Source organism: Oreochromis niloticus, linkage group LG8 (genome assembly GCF_001858045.2).
Source record: "Oreochromis niloticus isolate F11D_XX linkage group LG8, O_niloticus_UMD_NMBU, whole genome shotgun sequence".
NCBI classification, from domain to species: domain Eukaryota; kingdom Metazoa; phylum Chordata; class Actinopteri; order Cichliformes; family Cichlidae; genus Oreochromis; species Oreochromis niloticus.
Genome location: NC_031973.2, coordinates 6,941,852 through 6,954,251, shown reverse-complemented (window position 1 = coordinate 6,954,251; position 12,400 = coordinate 6,941,852). Strand labels below are relative to the sequence as shown.

Genomic DNA, 12,400 nt, shown 5'->3' with positions numbered 1-12,400 from the left:
TAAATTAACGAAGGTGATACCTTAGCTTGTTTAAAAATGCTGCCTATCCTCCAGTGTGGAATATTTTCTTTGATTTGGATGCAAATTCTAATCTGAGATTTCCGACATTACAGTCTGTTGTACGCGGCCTCAACCCGCTCACCTGCGGGTTTCCCAGGTATGGAAAATGAAATATGTTCGCTCTGCTATAAATGCGGCGCTGCAGGTCTGCTCCATCAGAACACCGAGAGACATCCGAGTTTGGTTCAAACAAAGGAAGTTTATACTTTTCAAAAATGCTGAACAGGATTCTCTTTGCTTGCCTGTTTCTCGCTCTGTCCACTGAAGGCTCCCCGCTAAGCTGCAGATGGATGGATCATAAATTCAGACAGCACAACGAAGAAACTCTGAATCTACTTGATACCATGGTGAGTGTTTTAATGTTTAAATATTAGTTAATTTGTTATTTTTCGTGACAGAATTATTTCACTTTAGCATCTGATGACTAAAACACTCAATGTGTTTCAGGCTAAAAACTCCACTAACACCACTGAAGTGGAGGTCACCGTGGCCTTCCCTAATCACCTGTACCGCCAGGTGTCCAAATCATCAGTAAGTGAACCTCAGCTTTCACTTACTGAAAGAAAACCCCATAATTTTCGTTTAGGGTAGATTCATTTTGTCTTTTAAACCCACTCTTACTATTATTAAAGCATTTCTAAAGTGGTCTGTGTTTGATCTTCTTCTTCTTCCAGGCTGAGGATAAACTGGTTTTCACAGTTCAGGTTCTGGAGGAGGTGGCTGTCCTGTTTGAGGAGGATCACAGCTCTGCATCATGGGAGCACAGCACAGTGAGGAACTTTCTCAATATTGTCAACAAACAGGCTGAAGAGCTTCACTCCTGTGTAAGTTCACTTTCAGTTAAGTTTTTATTACATTTGAATATGATACTTTACATGACATGACATATTCTTAATTGTCGTTTTGCTTGTAATTAAATTAGATTGGGAGCCACGGTCACAAGAAGAAAACCACAAAGCTGCACATGTATTTTAAGAGACTCTCACATCATATCCTAAAGGAAATGGTAAGATCACATCATTCTCATTAATTTGGGGTTTAGATCATCCTTAAGATAAATAGATGGAAGAACTTATTTCAATAACAATAATAATACTAATATTGGTATTTCTGTAGGGTCACAGTGCTGAAGCCTGGGAGGTGATCAGGAAGGAAACCAAAGCCCATCTAATGAGAGCAGAACAGCTGGCTTCATCTCTGCACACTGCCCACTAAAACCTGTCTGTTGTCATGTCTGTGATGACGGCTGTGTTCATTTAATTGCTTGTCTATTTATTTAATTTATTTAATGTCTTTAATTTATGTACTTGGTTGTTTGTATATTTATTTTTGTGTTGATTGTTTTTCTATGCTGTTCAAGATTTTGGAATATTTTTATCTTTATACTGAGGAAAATGAACATTTTTAAAAATATATTTTTAATAAATAAAAGAGTTTATCTTCTTACAAACAATTTATTGATGATATTAATGAATTTATTGATGATATTACTTTTTTATTATCCAAATGGTGAACTTGTGAGTTCCTTTAACAAGATTTTGATTGCAATTAAACTCAAAAATAATGTTGAAAAAACAAAAACAAAAACAAAAAAACCCCCCAAAACCCCAAAACCAAAACTCCACAGTGCTTGGAAGTTCACAAAAGAGAAATTAAAGTGTTCTTTAATGGGTTAAAAAGAAAACCCATAATATAAGATGTAGCTGTTCTGTCAATCAATCAATACATTGACACAGTTATTATTATATTATAATAATAATGGATTGCATTCATATAGCACTTTTCGAGACCCTCAAAGCACTTTACAATTCCACTATTCATTAACTCTCACATTCTCACACTGGTGGAGGCAAGCCACAGTTGTAGCCACAGCTGCCCTGGGGTAGACTGACAGAAGCGAGGCTACCATATCGCGCCATCGTCCCATCTGGTCAACACAAGTAGGCGGTAGGTGAACTGTCTTGCCCAAGGACACAACTACCAAGACAGACAGAGCTGGGGATCAAACCAGCAACCTTCCAGTTACAAGATGAGCTTCCCAACCCCCTAATATATGGTCGCCCCATATATTATATTATATTATATTATATTATATTATATTATATTATATTATATTCATGGATGTATTTATTTATTTATTTTTAATGTCCTAATATAGAATTGAAGAAGTATGTACCATTTTTCAGTTCTTTTACACATGACTGTGTATTTGTGTAGGCACCGTGCTCATGTACTGCATCAGTCTAACTTTTACTTTGTGTTCATTGCACCATTATTCTTCATGTGTACTGAGACAGAGGGCGTTTTAAACACAGTCTCAAATACGTCTAAACTGGAGGAGTAATTGTATCATTTAAGTCAGTTTTTCATAAAGCACAGTTTGCAAATTTAAAAAAAAAGTTTAACAATGTGTCTGTTTTTTATGATCAACTTTATCTGTTATTTCCTTTGTAATTCAGCATAAGCGGTTATTGACTTTTAACTCCTTTCGCCATTTCTCATTGGTTGTACTGTATTTTTTATGTTTCTTATTGTTTGCTTGGTTTTTGTTTAGTAGTTTGTTTGTTTTTTGATGATCATAGCTCATTGGAAATCATCTTGTTGATGGAAAATACTGTTATCATTGGCATTTTTTTTTTTAGATACGACTAAAAAAAACCTGCAAACAAATCATTTTTTCTTTCTTTCTTTGTTGTGACAGGTGCTAGTAACAAAGTGCCTAAATATACCATTTAAAATGGGTTCTTTGAATCTTGTGTGTAGACACAACCCTGGTTCATTCCTTGAGTTATTTACTTTTTAATGCTGAATGTCTCAAAGGTCCGATTTCAGTGGCTTAAGAAACAAAAAAAATAATTTTTTCAAGAACTAGAATAAAAAAGCACACAGTGTACAAGGGGGAGGATGTTGGACAGACCTGGCACACCTAAATGTATAGTGAGGGTGTGCTGGGAATGCCTAGGAGAGGCCCCGGTCCGCAAGATCTTCAACTCACACCTCCGGCAGAGTTTACAACCCAGTGGCAGGAGTTCGGGCAGGCCACGGAAAAAGCCTTAGGGACTACCTCGAAGAGATTCTGCCAAACCGTCCGGCAACTCAGGTGAGAAAAGCGATGCTCTACCTGCACTGTGTGTAGCGCAGGTGGAGCACTGCTGACTTTAACTGACAACATTTTTGGGAAGTGGACGGAATACTTCGAGGACCTACTTAATCCCACTGGCAGAGTCGGGGGACGAAGGGAGGGGTAAGGTCACTGAGCTAGTTAAACAACTCCTTGGTGGCAGAGCCTCGGGGGTGGATGAGGTTCACCCTGAGCTCCTGAAGGCTCTGGATGCTGTAGGCCTGTTTTGGTTGACATACCTCTACAATGTTGTGTGGAGATCAGGCGCGGTACCTCTGGATTGTCAGACGGGGGTGGTGGTTCCCGTCTTTAAGAAGGGGGACCAAAGGATGTGTTCCACCTATAGGGAATCACATTCCTCAGCCTCCTTGGAAAAGTCTATGCCAGGGTGCTGGAAAGGAGAGTCCGTCCATTAGTCGAACTTTGGATACAAGAGGAACAATGCAGTTTTCGTCCTGGTCGTGGAACCCTGGACCAGCTTTTTATCCTCTCGACTTGAGGGTGCAAGGGAGTTTGCCCAACCAGTCTACATGTGCCTTGTGGACTTGGAGAAGGCATTCGACCTTGTCCCTCAGAGTGTCCTGTGGAATGTGCTCTGGGAGTTGGGGGTTTCTGGCCAATTGCTACAGGCCATTCAACCTTATACAACCACTGCAGGAGCTTTGTCCGCATGAAGCACCAGGGCAGATCCATCGTACGCTGGAGGGATTATATATCTAGGCTGACCTGGGAATGCCTTGGTGTTCGGGGAGAGGTGGCCGGGTTTCTTCCTTTTAAAAGGGAGTTTCAAAACCCCCAAAAGTTTTTAAAGTGGTCTTGGTGCTCATACTCACTCCATATGAGGTATCAGAGCTTTTGTGAAGAATCAAACCAGTCTTTCTATATAATTCTGAACAACGTTTCTATGTTTGATTGTACTCATTAAAAATAAGTGCATAACAATTGTTCTGGATATTTCAGGAATAGAAAAGTCAACATATTTCAATTTGTGAGGTAAGAAAATATTTATTGACTTTAACATATAAAATAATATGAAATATGTCTAGTTTACTGTATGGAAATGTTTCAGAAATCAATAAATAAATAAATATACACAAATATTAAAATAAATAATAGTGTAAATATTATGAATAGAGTAAATAAATTAAACCAATTAAAAAATACAAATACATTTTTAAAAATTTATCCGACAGACAAGTTTTAGTGGGCAGTTTCCAGAGTTTCAACCAGGAATTCACATTGTCTCAGATGGGCTTGTGTTATGTTCCTGATCTCCTCCCAGGCTTCAGCACTGTAACCCTACAGACAAAACAATATTATTATTATTAAAATACCAGAGGTGAAATATCTGTCATATCTAAATACAGGCTCAGTAAAAATAATGCAGGCTTACATTTTCCTTTAGGATTTCATTTAAGAGTCTCTTGAAATACTTTTCTCTCCTAAAAGACAGCTGTTGCCCCTTCTGTGTCGTATTGCTGTGGCTTCCAATCTAAGTAAATCAAGAGAAATAAAACAAAATATATTTAAATAAATCATTCACCACTTTAACTTATTCACAGTTGTCAGGTCTTTTACATAATAGAGACTGAATTCATTGTAAAATTACAAAAACGAATGAAAGTGAACTTACACAGGAGTGAAGCTCTTCAGTCTGTTTGTTCACAATATTGAGAAAGTTCTCCACTGTGTTCTCCTCCCATTGTGCAGAGCTGCGATTCTTCTCAAACAGGGCTGACAGCTCCTTCAGAATCTGAACTGTGAAAGCCAGTTTATCCTCAGCCTGGAAGAAGAAGAAGAAGAAGAAGAAGAAGAAGAAGAAGAAGAAGAAGAAGAGATTACTATAGGAATACTTTTGTGACACTTGAAGATGGATGGCTTAGAAAGTCAAAGAACATGAATCCACACAGCAATGAAAATTTTCCCAGATATATCTTAGTTTGCACAGGAATAAATGGTTGAAAATGAGTTCTTTGTATTTTTGTCCTTGAATTATACACAGGAGTTATGACAGAGTCGTGATAATAGACAACTCCATTGGCTCTGTGGGAGAGAATCCCTACGACCCTTTTAATAGCTATAGTCTATATATAGGTAAAGACAAACTTTTGTAGATTTGCCATCACGACACTTTCAGTTCTTCCAACAAAAAAAGAAACAACTTTATGTAAAAAGTTAGGGATGACTTACTGTTGCTTTGGACGTCTGGCGATACAGTCGATTAGGGAAAGCTACGTTGTGCTCAATTTCAGCATCCTTAGTGGTGTTAGTAATCTGCATCACACACAAAACGCACACACATCACATGCATGAAACTAATCAAACTATTTAAATCAATACCATATTAAACATTATGCAAAGAAGTGCACTCACCATCATATGAAGTCGACCTAAAGCTATTTCGTTGTACAGACTGAATTGACTCATTTCGTTGCCTGGATGTTTTACAATCCATTTGCAACTTAGCGAGGAGCCCGTACTGTACATCCCGAGAAACAGGCAAGCGATGAAAATCCTGCTGATCATTTTTGAAAAATGTAGAAATTTCCTTAGTGTGAAGCAAACTCTCAGGTCTCCTGGTGTTCTGATGGAGCAAACCTCCAGCCCTTCATTTATAGCAGAGTGCAAGAATTTCATTTTCTAATCAACTAGAAAGTTAAAAAAAAAAAACAAAACAAAAAACAAAACAAAAAGATTTATAACATCATTTTCATTTTGTTTATGCGAAATTCTTTCTTACATTATTTTATATTGGAAAGTTGAAGGTTGGAGATTTACAGTAAAGTTTTGCAGGCAGTATTCACCTTCTTTGCGGGTAGCAAGGCATTAATGGCAGTTAAAAAAAAAAAAAAAATGAAAAAATGAAAACAGCCAACGTCGAACACAGTTTTTCGTCACTCATGATCAAATAGAATGAAAGCGGATGTGTACCAAACGTCATTGACGCACCTTACGCACGTTTGCTTTCAGTTTCAAGTAGGGTTGAATAAAGAAGAGAAGAAAAGAGTATAGAGTGATTTAAGTTTGTTTTTTCAGGTTCTGAAATAAATAAAAAGCCAAATATAGCCTACTGGTCATATAAGTTGCAGTGTGTTATGAAAAGTCTTGAAAAGCAGGGCAGGAGCTGTGAACGGAGAACAGAAAGTCTTGTGGCGTCTACAACAATATGTAACAGAGCACTAAGGTGTCAAATAAAATGACAAAGAGATAAATGTATAATGTATTTATTCCATCAATTAAACATACATTTCCCATTCATTCCCAGACAGGACTTAAAACATATTTTACTAAGATTCCAGCTGCACATGAGACCCATCAAACCAAAGGTGCGAGCAAATAACACTACACTGCAAACCGTCACACCCAGTTTAGAGACACTGCAATCCATTTGCAACAGTCCATTTACCAGTGGGCACGCACTGCAAACAGTTCTGGTCTCAGCACAGCTGGGAATCAGCGATATGCGTGACCTGCAGTCTGGATTTATAAAAGGGAAGTGGCACAAATAAATAAACGGAAAGATAAAAATAAAAACGAGAGGTTAGTCCGCCCTTCATTCATAACAGTCTTTACGGCTGGACGGACTAACCAAAAGAAATTACAAATCAACCAAAAAGAAAAAATTAACTGCAGAGGCATCACAACAACAGAATATCGATCGCGCGCAGTCGATCTAGAGCTTGAACACCATTAAAACTTCACACGAACAACATACCCACTCGCACCAGAGTGAGTTAATTGTCTCTGGGACTTCCCACAGAAGAGCGCTGACCTCACCTCACACACCTACTACCTGTTCAAAGTTCCTCTGCCAATCACACGGCGGAAGCCAGCAAACTGCCAGGTGACACTTGTTACAAATAGAAACTCTACGCCGCCTATAGGTGATACTCGTAAATTACAGCTTCCACTTTGGGTATTTGTTTTCTCTTTACCGAGGAAAATGAAAGCGGCTGCCACGTGGGTGAAGAATGGGCGCAGGTATGGATGAGCAGGTGTATTTACCTTGGTTCATTGCATCATTGCATCATTTCATGTGGCCTGCATTTAGCTTTTTTAGCAGTTTGTTCATTATTAAACAGCTTGCACTTCTGCTGTACTTGTAAATCAGTTGTGATGTATTTGTGTTGGCCTCATGTGACCAATAGTGGAGGGCAAACCAGGAGTCTTCATCTGCTCCGATTCTGAATGAGTCTGAAATAAAAATAATTGAAAAAGGCCCCCTCAGCAAAACAAAACAAACAAACAAACAAACAAGAAAAGCAATCCAGCACCTGTAGTACTTGCAATGACGTTATCGTTAACATATGTCTGACCTGTGATCTGATCAGTTTTGTTTCGTCACCTATTCATGCTTGTGGGTCCACTCTCTGCCTGCCACATGCCCGTTTCTTGACATAATAGACTTAAATGTCCTCAAAGCAGCATTAATATCCCTGTAACACGTTAACTGTTTAGTATCAAAAGGTAAACCTATACACGTTATGGTTACAAATAAATCATCAGTCGTGAGTTGTGTTTGTCGTCATGTTTCTTAGGTGTTCAAATGGATGTGTATCTCCAGGAATCCTCATAACGATGTCAACTAACTTTTAACCCTTATAACTTCGGATATCTTATCCACCTGCGGGTTTCCCAGGTATATAGAAAATGAAATATTTTCGCTCTGCTATAAATGCGGCGCTGCAGGTCTGCTCCATCAGAACACCGGGAGACATTTGCTTCCTACAAAGGAAGTTTATACCTTTTAAAAATGCTGAACAGGATTCTCTTTGCTTGCCTGTTTCTTGCTCTGTCCACTGAAGGCTCCTCGCTAAGCTGCAGATGGATGGATCATAAATTCAGACAGCACAACGAAGAAACTCTGAATCTACTTGATATCATGGTGAGTGTTTTAATGTTTTAATATTAGTTGATTCGTTATTTAAATAGTTTTAGAATTATTTCACTTTAGCATCTGATGACTAAAACACTCAATGTGTTTCAGGCTAAAAACGTCACTAACACCACTGAAGTGGAGGTCACCGTGGCCTTCCCTAATCACCTGTACCGCCAGGTTTCCAAATCATCAGTAAGTGAACCTCAGCTTTTGAATATTGAAAGAAAAAAAAGATAATTTTCTCTTATGACAGGTTACTTGTGTCTTTTAAATCTACTCTTATTATTATTAAAGCATTTCTAAAGTGGTCTGTGTTTGATCTTCTTCTTCCAGGCTGAGGATAAACTGGCTTTCACAGTTCAGGTTCTGGAGGAGGTGGCTGTCCTGTTTGAGGAGGATCACAGCTCTGCATCATGGGAGGACAGCAAAGTGAGGAACTTTCTCAATATTGTCAACAAACAGGCTGAAGAGCTTCACTCCTGTGTAAGTTCACTTTCAGTTAGGTTTTTAGTACATTCGAATATGATACTTTACATGACATGACATATTCTTAATTGTCATTTTGCTTGTAATTAAATTAGATTGGGAGCCACGGTCACAAGAAGAAAACCACAAAGCTGCACATGTATTTTAAGAGACTCTCACATCATATCTTAAAGGAAATGGTAAGATCACATCATTCTCATTAATTTGGGGTTTAGATCATTCTTAAGATAAATAGATGGAATAACTTATTTCAGTAATAATAATACTAATATTGGTATTTCTGTAGGGTCACAGTGCTGAAGCCTGGGAGGTGATCAGGAAGGAAACCAAAGCCCATCTAATGAGAGCAGAACAGCTGGCTTCGTCTCTGCACACTGCCCACTAAAACCTGTCTGTTGTCATGTCTGTGATGACGGCTGTGTTCTTCTAATTGCTTGTCTATTTATTTAATTTATTTATTTATTTACTTGGTTGTTTGTATATTTATTTTTGTTTTGATTGTTTTTCTATGCTGATCAAGATTTTGTAAAAATTTTGTCTTCATAATGAGCAAAATGAACATTTTTTTAAAATATATTTTTATTAAATAAACGAGTCTATCTTTGTACAAACAAAGTGAATTTATTGTTTATATTACATTTTTATTATCAAAATGGGGAGCTTGTAAGTTCCTTTAACCAGATTATGATTGCAATTAGAAGATGATCATTTAGCCTGGAGAAATAGTTTGTTGCTTTATAAGAAAGCCCTCCGTAAAGCCAGAACATCTTACTATTCGTCACTGATTAAAGAAAATCAGAACAACCCTAAGTTACTCTTCAGCACTGTAGCCAGGCTGACAAAAAGTCAGAGCACTGTTGAGCCAACCATCCCTTTAACCTTAACAAGTAATGACTTCATGTACATCTTCACAAATAAAATTTTAATCACTAGAGAAAAAATTACCAAGAATCGTCTCACAGACGTAATATTATCTACAGCTACTTTAAATACCATTGATATTCATTTAGACTCTTTTTCTCCAATTGATCTTTCTGAGTTAACTTCAATAATTACGTCCTCCAAACCATCAACGTGTATTTTAGACCCCATTCCTACAAAACTGTTTAAAGAATTACTGCCATTAATTAATGCTTCAATCTTAAATCTGATCAACCTATCTCTAATAATCGGCATGTATGTATCACAGGCCTTCAAGCTGGCTGTAGTTAAACCTTTACTTAAAAAGCCATTTCTAGACCCATCAGTCTTAGCTAATTATAGGCCAATCTCCAACCTTCCTTTCATTCAAAGATTCCTGAAAGATAGTTGTCAAACAGCTAACAGATCATCTGCAGAGGAATGGCTTATTTGAAGACTTTCAGTCAGGTTTCAGAGCTCATCACAGCACAGAAACAGCTTTAGTGAAGGTTACAAATGATCTTCTTATAGCCTCTGTCAGTTTTGGCCGGCGGTCATAGGTTCCTTCCAATAATATGACGCGAGACTGGAATAAAATATATCCATGGACTAGCACTTTATTAAAGAAGGCACATGTTAACAGCACAAACACCAACAACTAAAAACAAAATGGCTTCCTTTTATACTCTACCTATTCAGGTGAGCATCCGGACGAGCCCAAGTATGGGGATTAACTAATCAAAATGAAAACATAACCCTCCACACAAACAAACATACAATAACATTAGAGCACAAAACAAACATATACATATTTCCAACACGCACTATAAACAAATCAATAACTCAAGCTTCAACCATACTATCTAAATTAAAACCATTCTTAACCATACTCCCTAACCTGGCACACTGGTCTGCTCCAGGAGCTCTTAAGCAGGTGATTGAGCTGCTTCACTCTTTTACGCCACATCCTGCAAGAAGCAACCAGGATAGGTGAGTACTTTTCCAAATTCTCTTTCACATATGTTTAGGTTATCGACAAATGATTGAATATAAGCAGCTCTAACTTCGGCTCTTTTCTGACACAGGTAGGATGGCCAGTCCTAGTGATGGTAGATGAGGCCTCGTGAAGCGTTTCAGCACATTCCCCAAACTGTATTGATACTGTGTCGACACAGTGTTGCTGTTTTGCTCCATACTGACACCTGCTGGACCTTAAATATCATTGCAGGCAACTTACTTGAGACTCACAACAGACACTGATTCAATGACCTCGTCATACTTGTACACTGTAAGGTATTGTACTTTCCATGGAATCATTTTATATCTTTTACATTTCAAATATTGTAGACATCTATAAATATATTGTGAATGACACTAAGTGAAAATTAAATGAAAGTATTGTGAATGTAATATTACCCATTTGACTCAGAGTTTATTATAAAATTCTATTTAGAAAAATAAGTTTATCCAATGTCTTTGCATTCAGTCTATTGCGTTTTTTTGACACCATTTCCCCAGCTTTGGAAAACTCACAGGCACAGATGAAGCTGGGGTACACAAACTGTAAAGCCAGGTGGAAAAGGTTCTGATAAGATGTCTTCCAGTTCCCCCAGTCCCTTAAAGGATCCTCTGATCTTGGAATGTTTCTCTTCAACACTCTCCACAATACTAAGGGGTTGGCAGTCCTTTATAATAAAATTCAGGACTGCCTGGTCCAGAACAGTCTTCCTAGATGCTTGATTTCAAAATAATAAAACACATATTAATTTAAAAAAAAAAAATGATGATAAAGCTGTTCAGTGTCAATATAGGCCTACCAGTGTTCATTCTCAGTGTGTTTGTCTCCTCATTTTCATGTTTGGCTCTGTAATGCCTAAACATTGAGGAGGTGCTTTTGTTTGTGTAAGAAATGCAGAACAGATGCGACATTTAACCTGCATAAAATGAAATAATTTACACTTCAACTCACATTGCTGTTTTTCTTATTCTGATAGATTACACTGAAACAAAAACAGACAAACTATTACCTTATTTGCAGTTAAAAGATCAAAATGATCCCACACAGCAGAAACATTTCTTTTCTTTCGGGCTCCATTTTGTTATGGAGAGATGTGTATTTTTTTTTTTTTTTTAATCTTTGCGAGAGTAATTTCGTGTTTTTTTTTTTTTGTTTTTTTTTTTTTTTTTTTGTGGTGACTCATTCCGTTGGCAGATGCGGATGCGGTACCTTTTAAACAGTTTGGCGCGTTGGCAATGAGCGATACAGCAGCTGTATCGATCACGTGACTTTTCTTAAAGCGACGCACGCACCGATACAGGCTTCGCTAGGTGAGCTTGATACAAGCGTCGGTGCGTCAGTGTTGCTGGACCCATCACTAGCCAGTCCCCTTCTCTTCTCATTACAAGCTGTCAATTTATCCTACATCAAGTAAACCTAATAAAGAATTCATAAGAACTAATGTGTGATTTCTTTATTATACTTTTAATTCCCATCAATTATAAAAATACAACAAGATAATAGAACCCAGGTCTCCATTATAGCCTCTGACAGTGGACTTGTCTCTGTGCTTGTCCTGCTAGACCTCAGTGCAGCGTTCGATACTGTTGACCATAATATTCTATTAGAGCACGCTGTAGGTATTAGGTACTGCGCTGCAGTGGGTTGTATCATATGTATCTAATAGACTCTATAGACTATCTAATAGACTCCAATTTGTGCATGTAAATGGAGAGTCCTCTTCACACACTAAGGTCCACTATGGTGTTCCACAGGGTTCAGTGATAGGACCAATTCTGTTTACATTATACATGCTTCCCTTAGGCAGTATCATTAGAAGACATGGTATACATTTTCACTGCTATGCTGATGACACGCAGCTCTATCTACGAAGCCAGATAACACACACCAATTAGTTAACTGCAGGAATGTCTTAAAGACATAAAGACCTGGATGG

At 37.8% G+C, this 12,400-nt stretch overlaps 3 protein-coding genes across 5 annotated transcripts; 2 read left to right on the top strand and 1 right to left on the bottom strand.

Moving 5' to 3' along the window:
- Window positions 1–244: 244 nt before the first annotated feature.
- LOC112847709 (interferon a3-like) lies at window positions 245–1,356 on the top strand. Its single transcript, XM_025909949.1, has 5 exons — window positions 245–407; window positions 508–591; window positions 735–884; window positions 983–1,066; window positions 1,177–1,356. Exons 1-5 carry the CDS (start codon window positions 276–278, stop codon window positions 1,273–1,275), a joined length of 549 nt encoding a protein of 182 aa, XP_025765734.1. The 5' UTR covers window positions 245–275; the 3' UTR covers window positions 1,276–1,356.
- A 2,999-nt stretch (window positions 1,357–4,355) lies between these two features.
- On the bottom strand, window positions 4,356–7,014 carry LOC109203208 (interferon a3-like). The gene is made up of 6 exons (XM_025909946.1): window positions 6,975–7,014; window positions 5,555–5,829; window positions 5,372–5,455; window positions 4,815–4,964; window positions 4,575–4,673; window positions 4,356–4,480 (listed from the first exon to the last, which is right to left on the bottom strand). Exons 2-6 carry the CDS (start codon window positions 5,816–5,818, stop codon window positions 4,382–4,384), a joined length of 696 nt encoding a protein of 231 aa, XP_025765731.1. The 5' UTR covers window positions 5,819–5,829; window positions 6,975–7,014; the 3' UTR covers window positions 4,356–4,381.
- A 21-nt stretch (window positions 7,015–7,035) lies between these two features.
- LOC109203210 (interferon a3) lies at window positions 7,036–9,129 on the top strand. Of its 3 annotated transcripts, XM_019362459.2 has the most exons (7): window positions 7,040–7,162; window positions 7,720–7,820; window positions 7,987–8,066; window positions 8,169–8,252; window positions 8,394–8,543; window positions 8,642–8,725; window positions 8,833–9,122. In XM_019362459.2, exons 3-7 carry the CDS (start codon window positions 8,010–8,012, stop codon window positions 8,929–8,931), a joined length of 474 nt encoding a protein of 157 aa, XP_019218004.1. In that variant the 5' UTR covers window positions 7,040–7,162; window positions 7,720–7,820; window positions 7,987–8,009; the 3' UTR covers window positions 8,932–9,122. The 3 variants fall into 3 exon arrangements, with proteins under 3 accessions (XP_019218003.1, XP_019218004.1, XP_019218002.1); XM_019362458.2 differs by lacking the exon at window positions 7,720–7,820 and having other exon boundaries at window positions 7,036–7,162; window positions 8,833–9,118; XM_019362457.2 differs by lacking the exons at window positions 7,040–7,162; window positions 7,720–7,820 and having other exon boundaries at window positions 7,920–8,066; window positions 8,833–9,129.
- The last annotated feature ends 3,271 nt before the right edge of the window (window positions 9,130–12,400 follow it).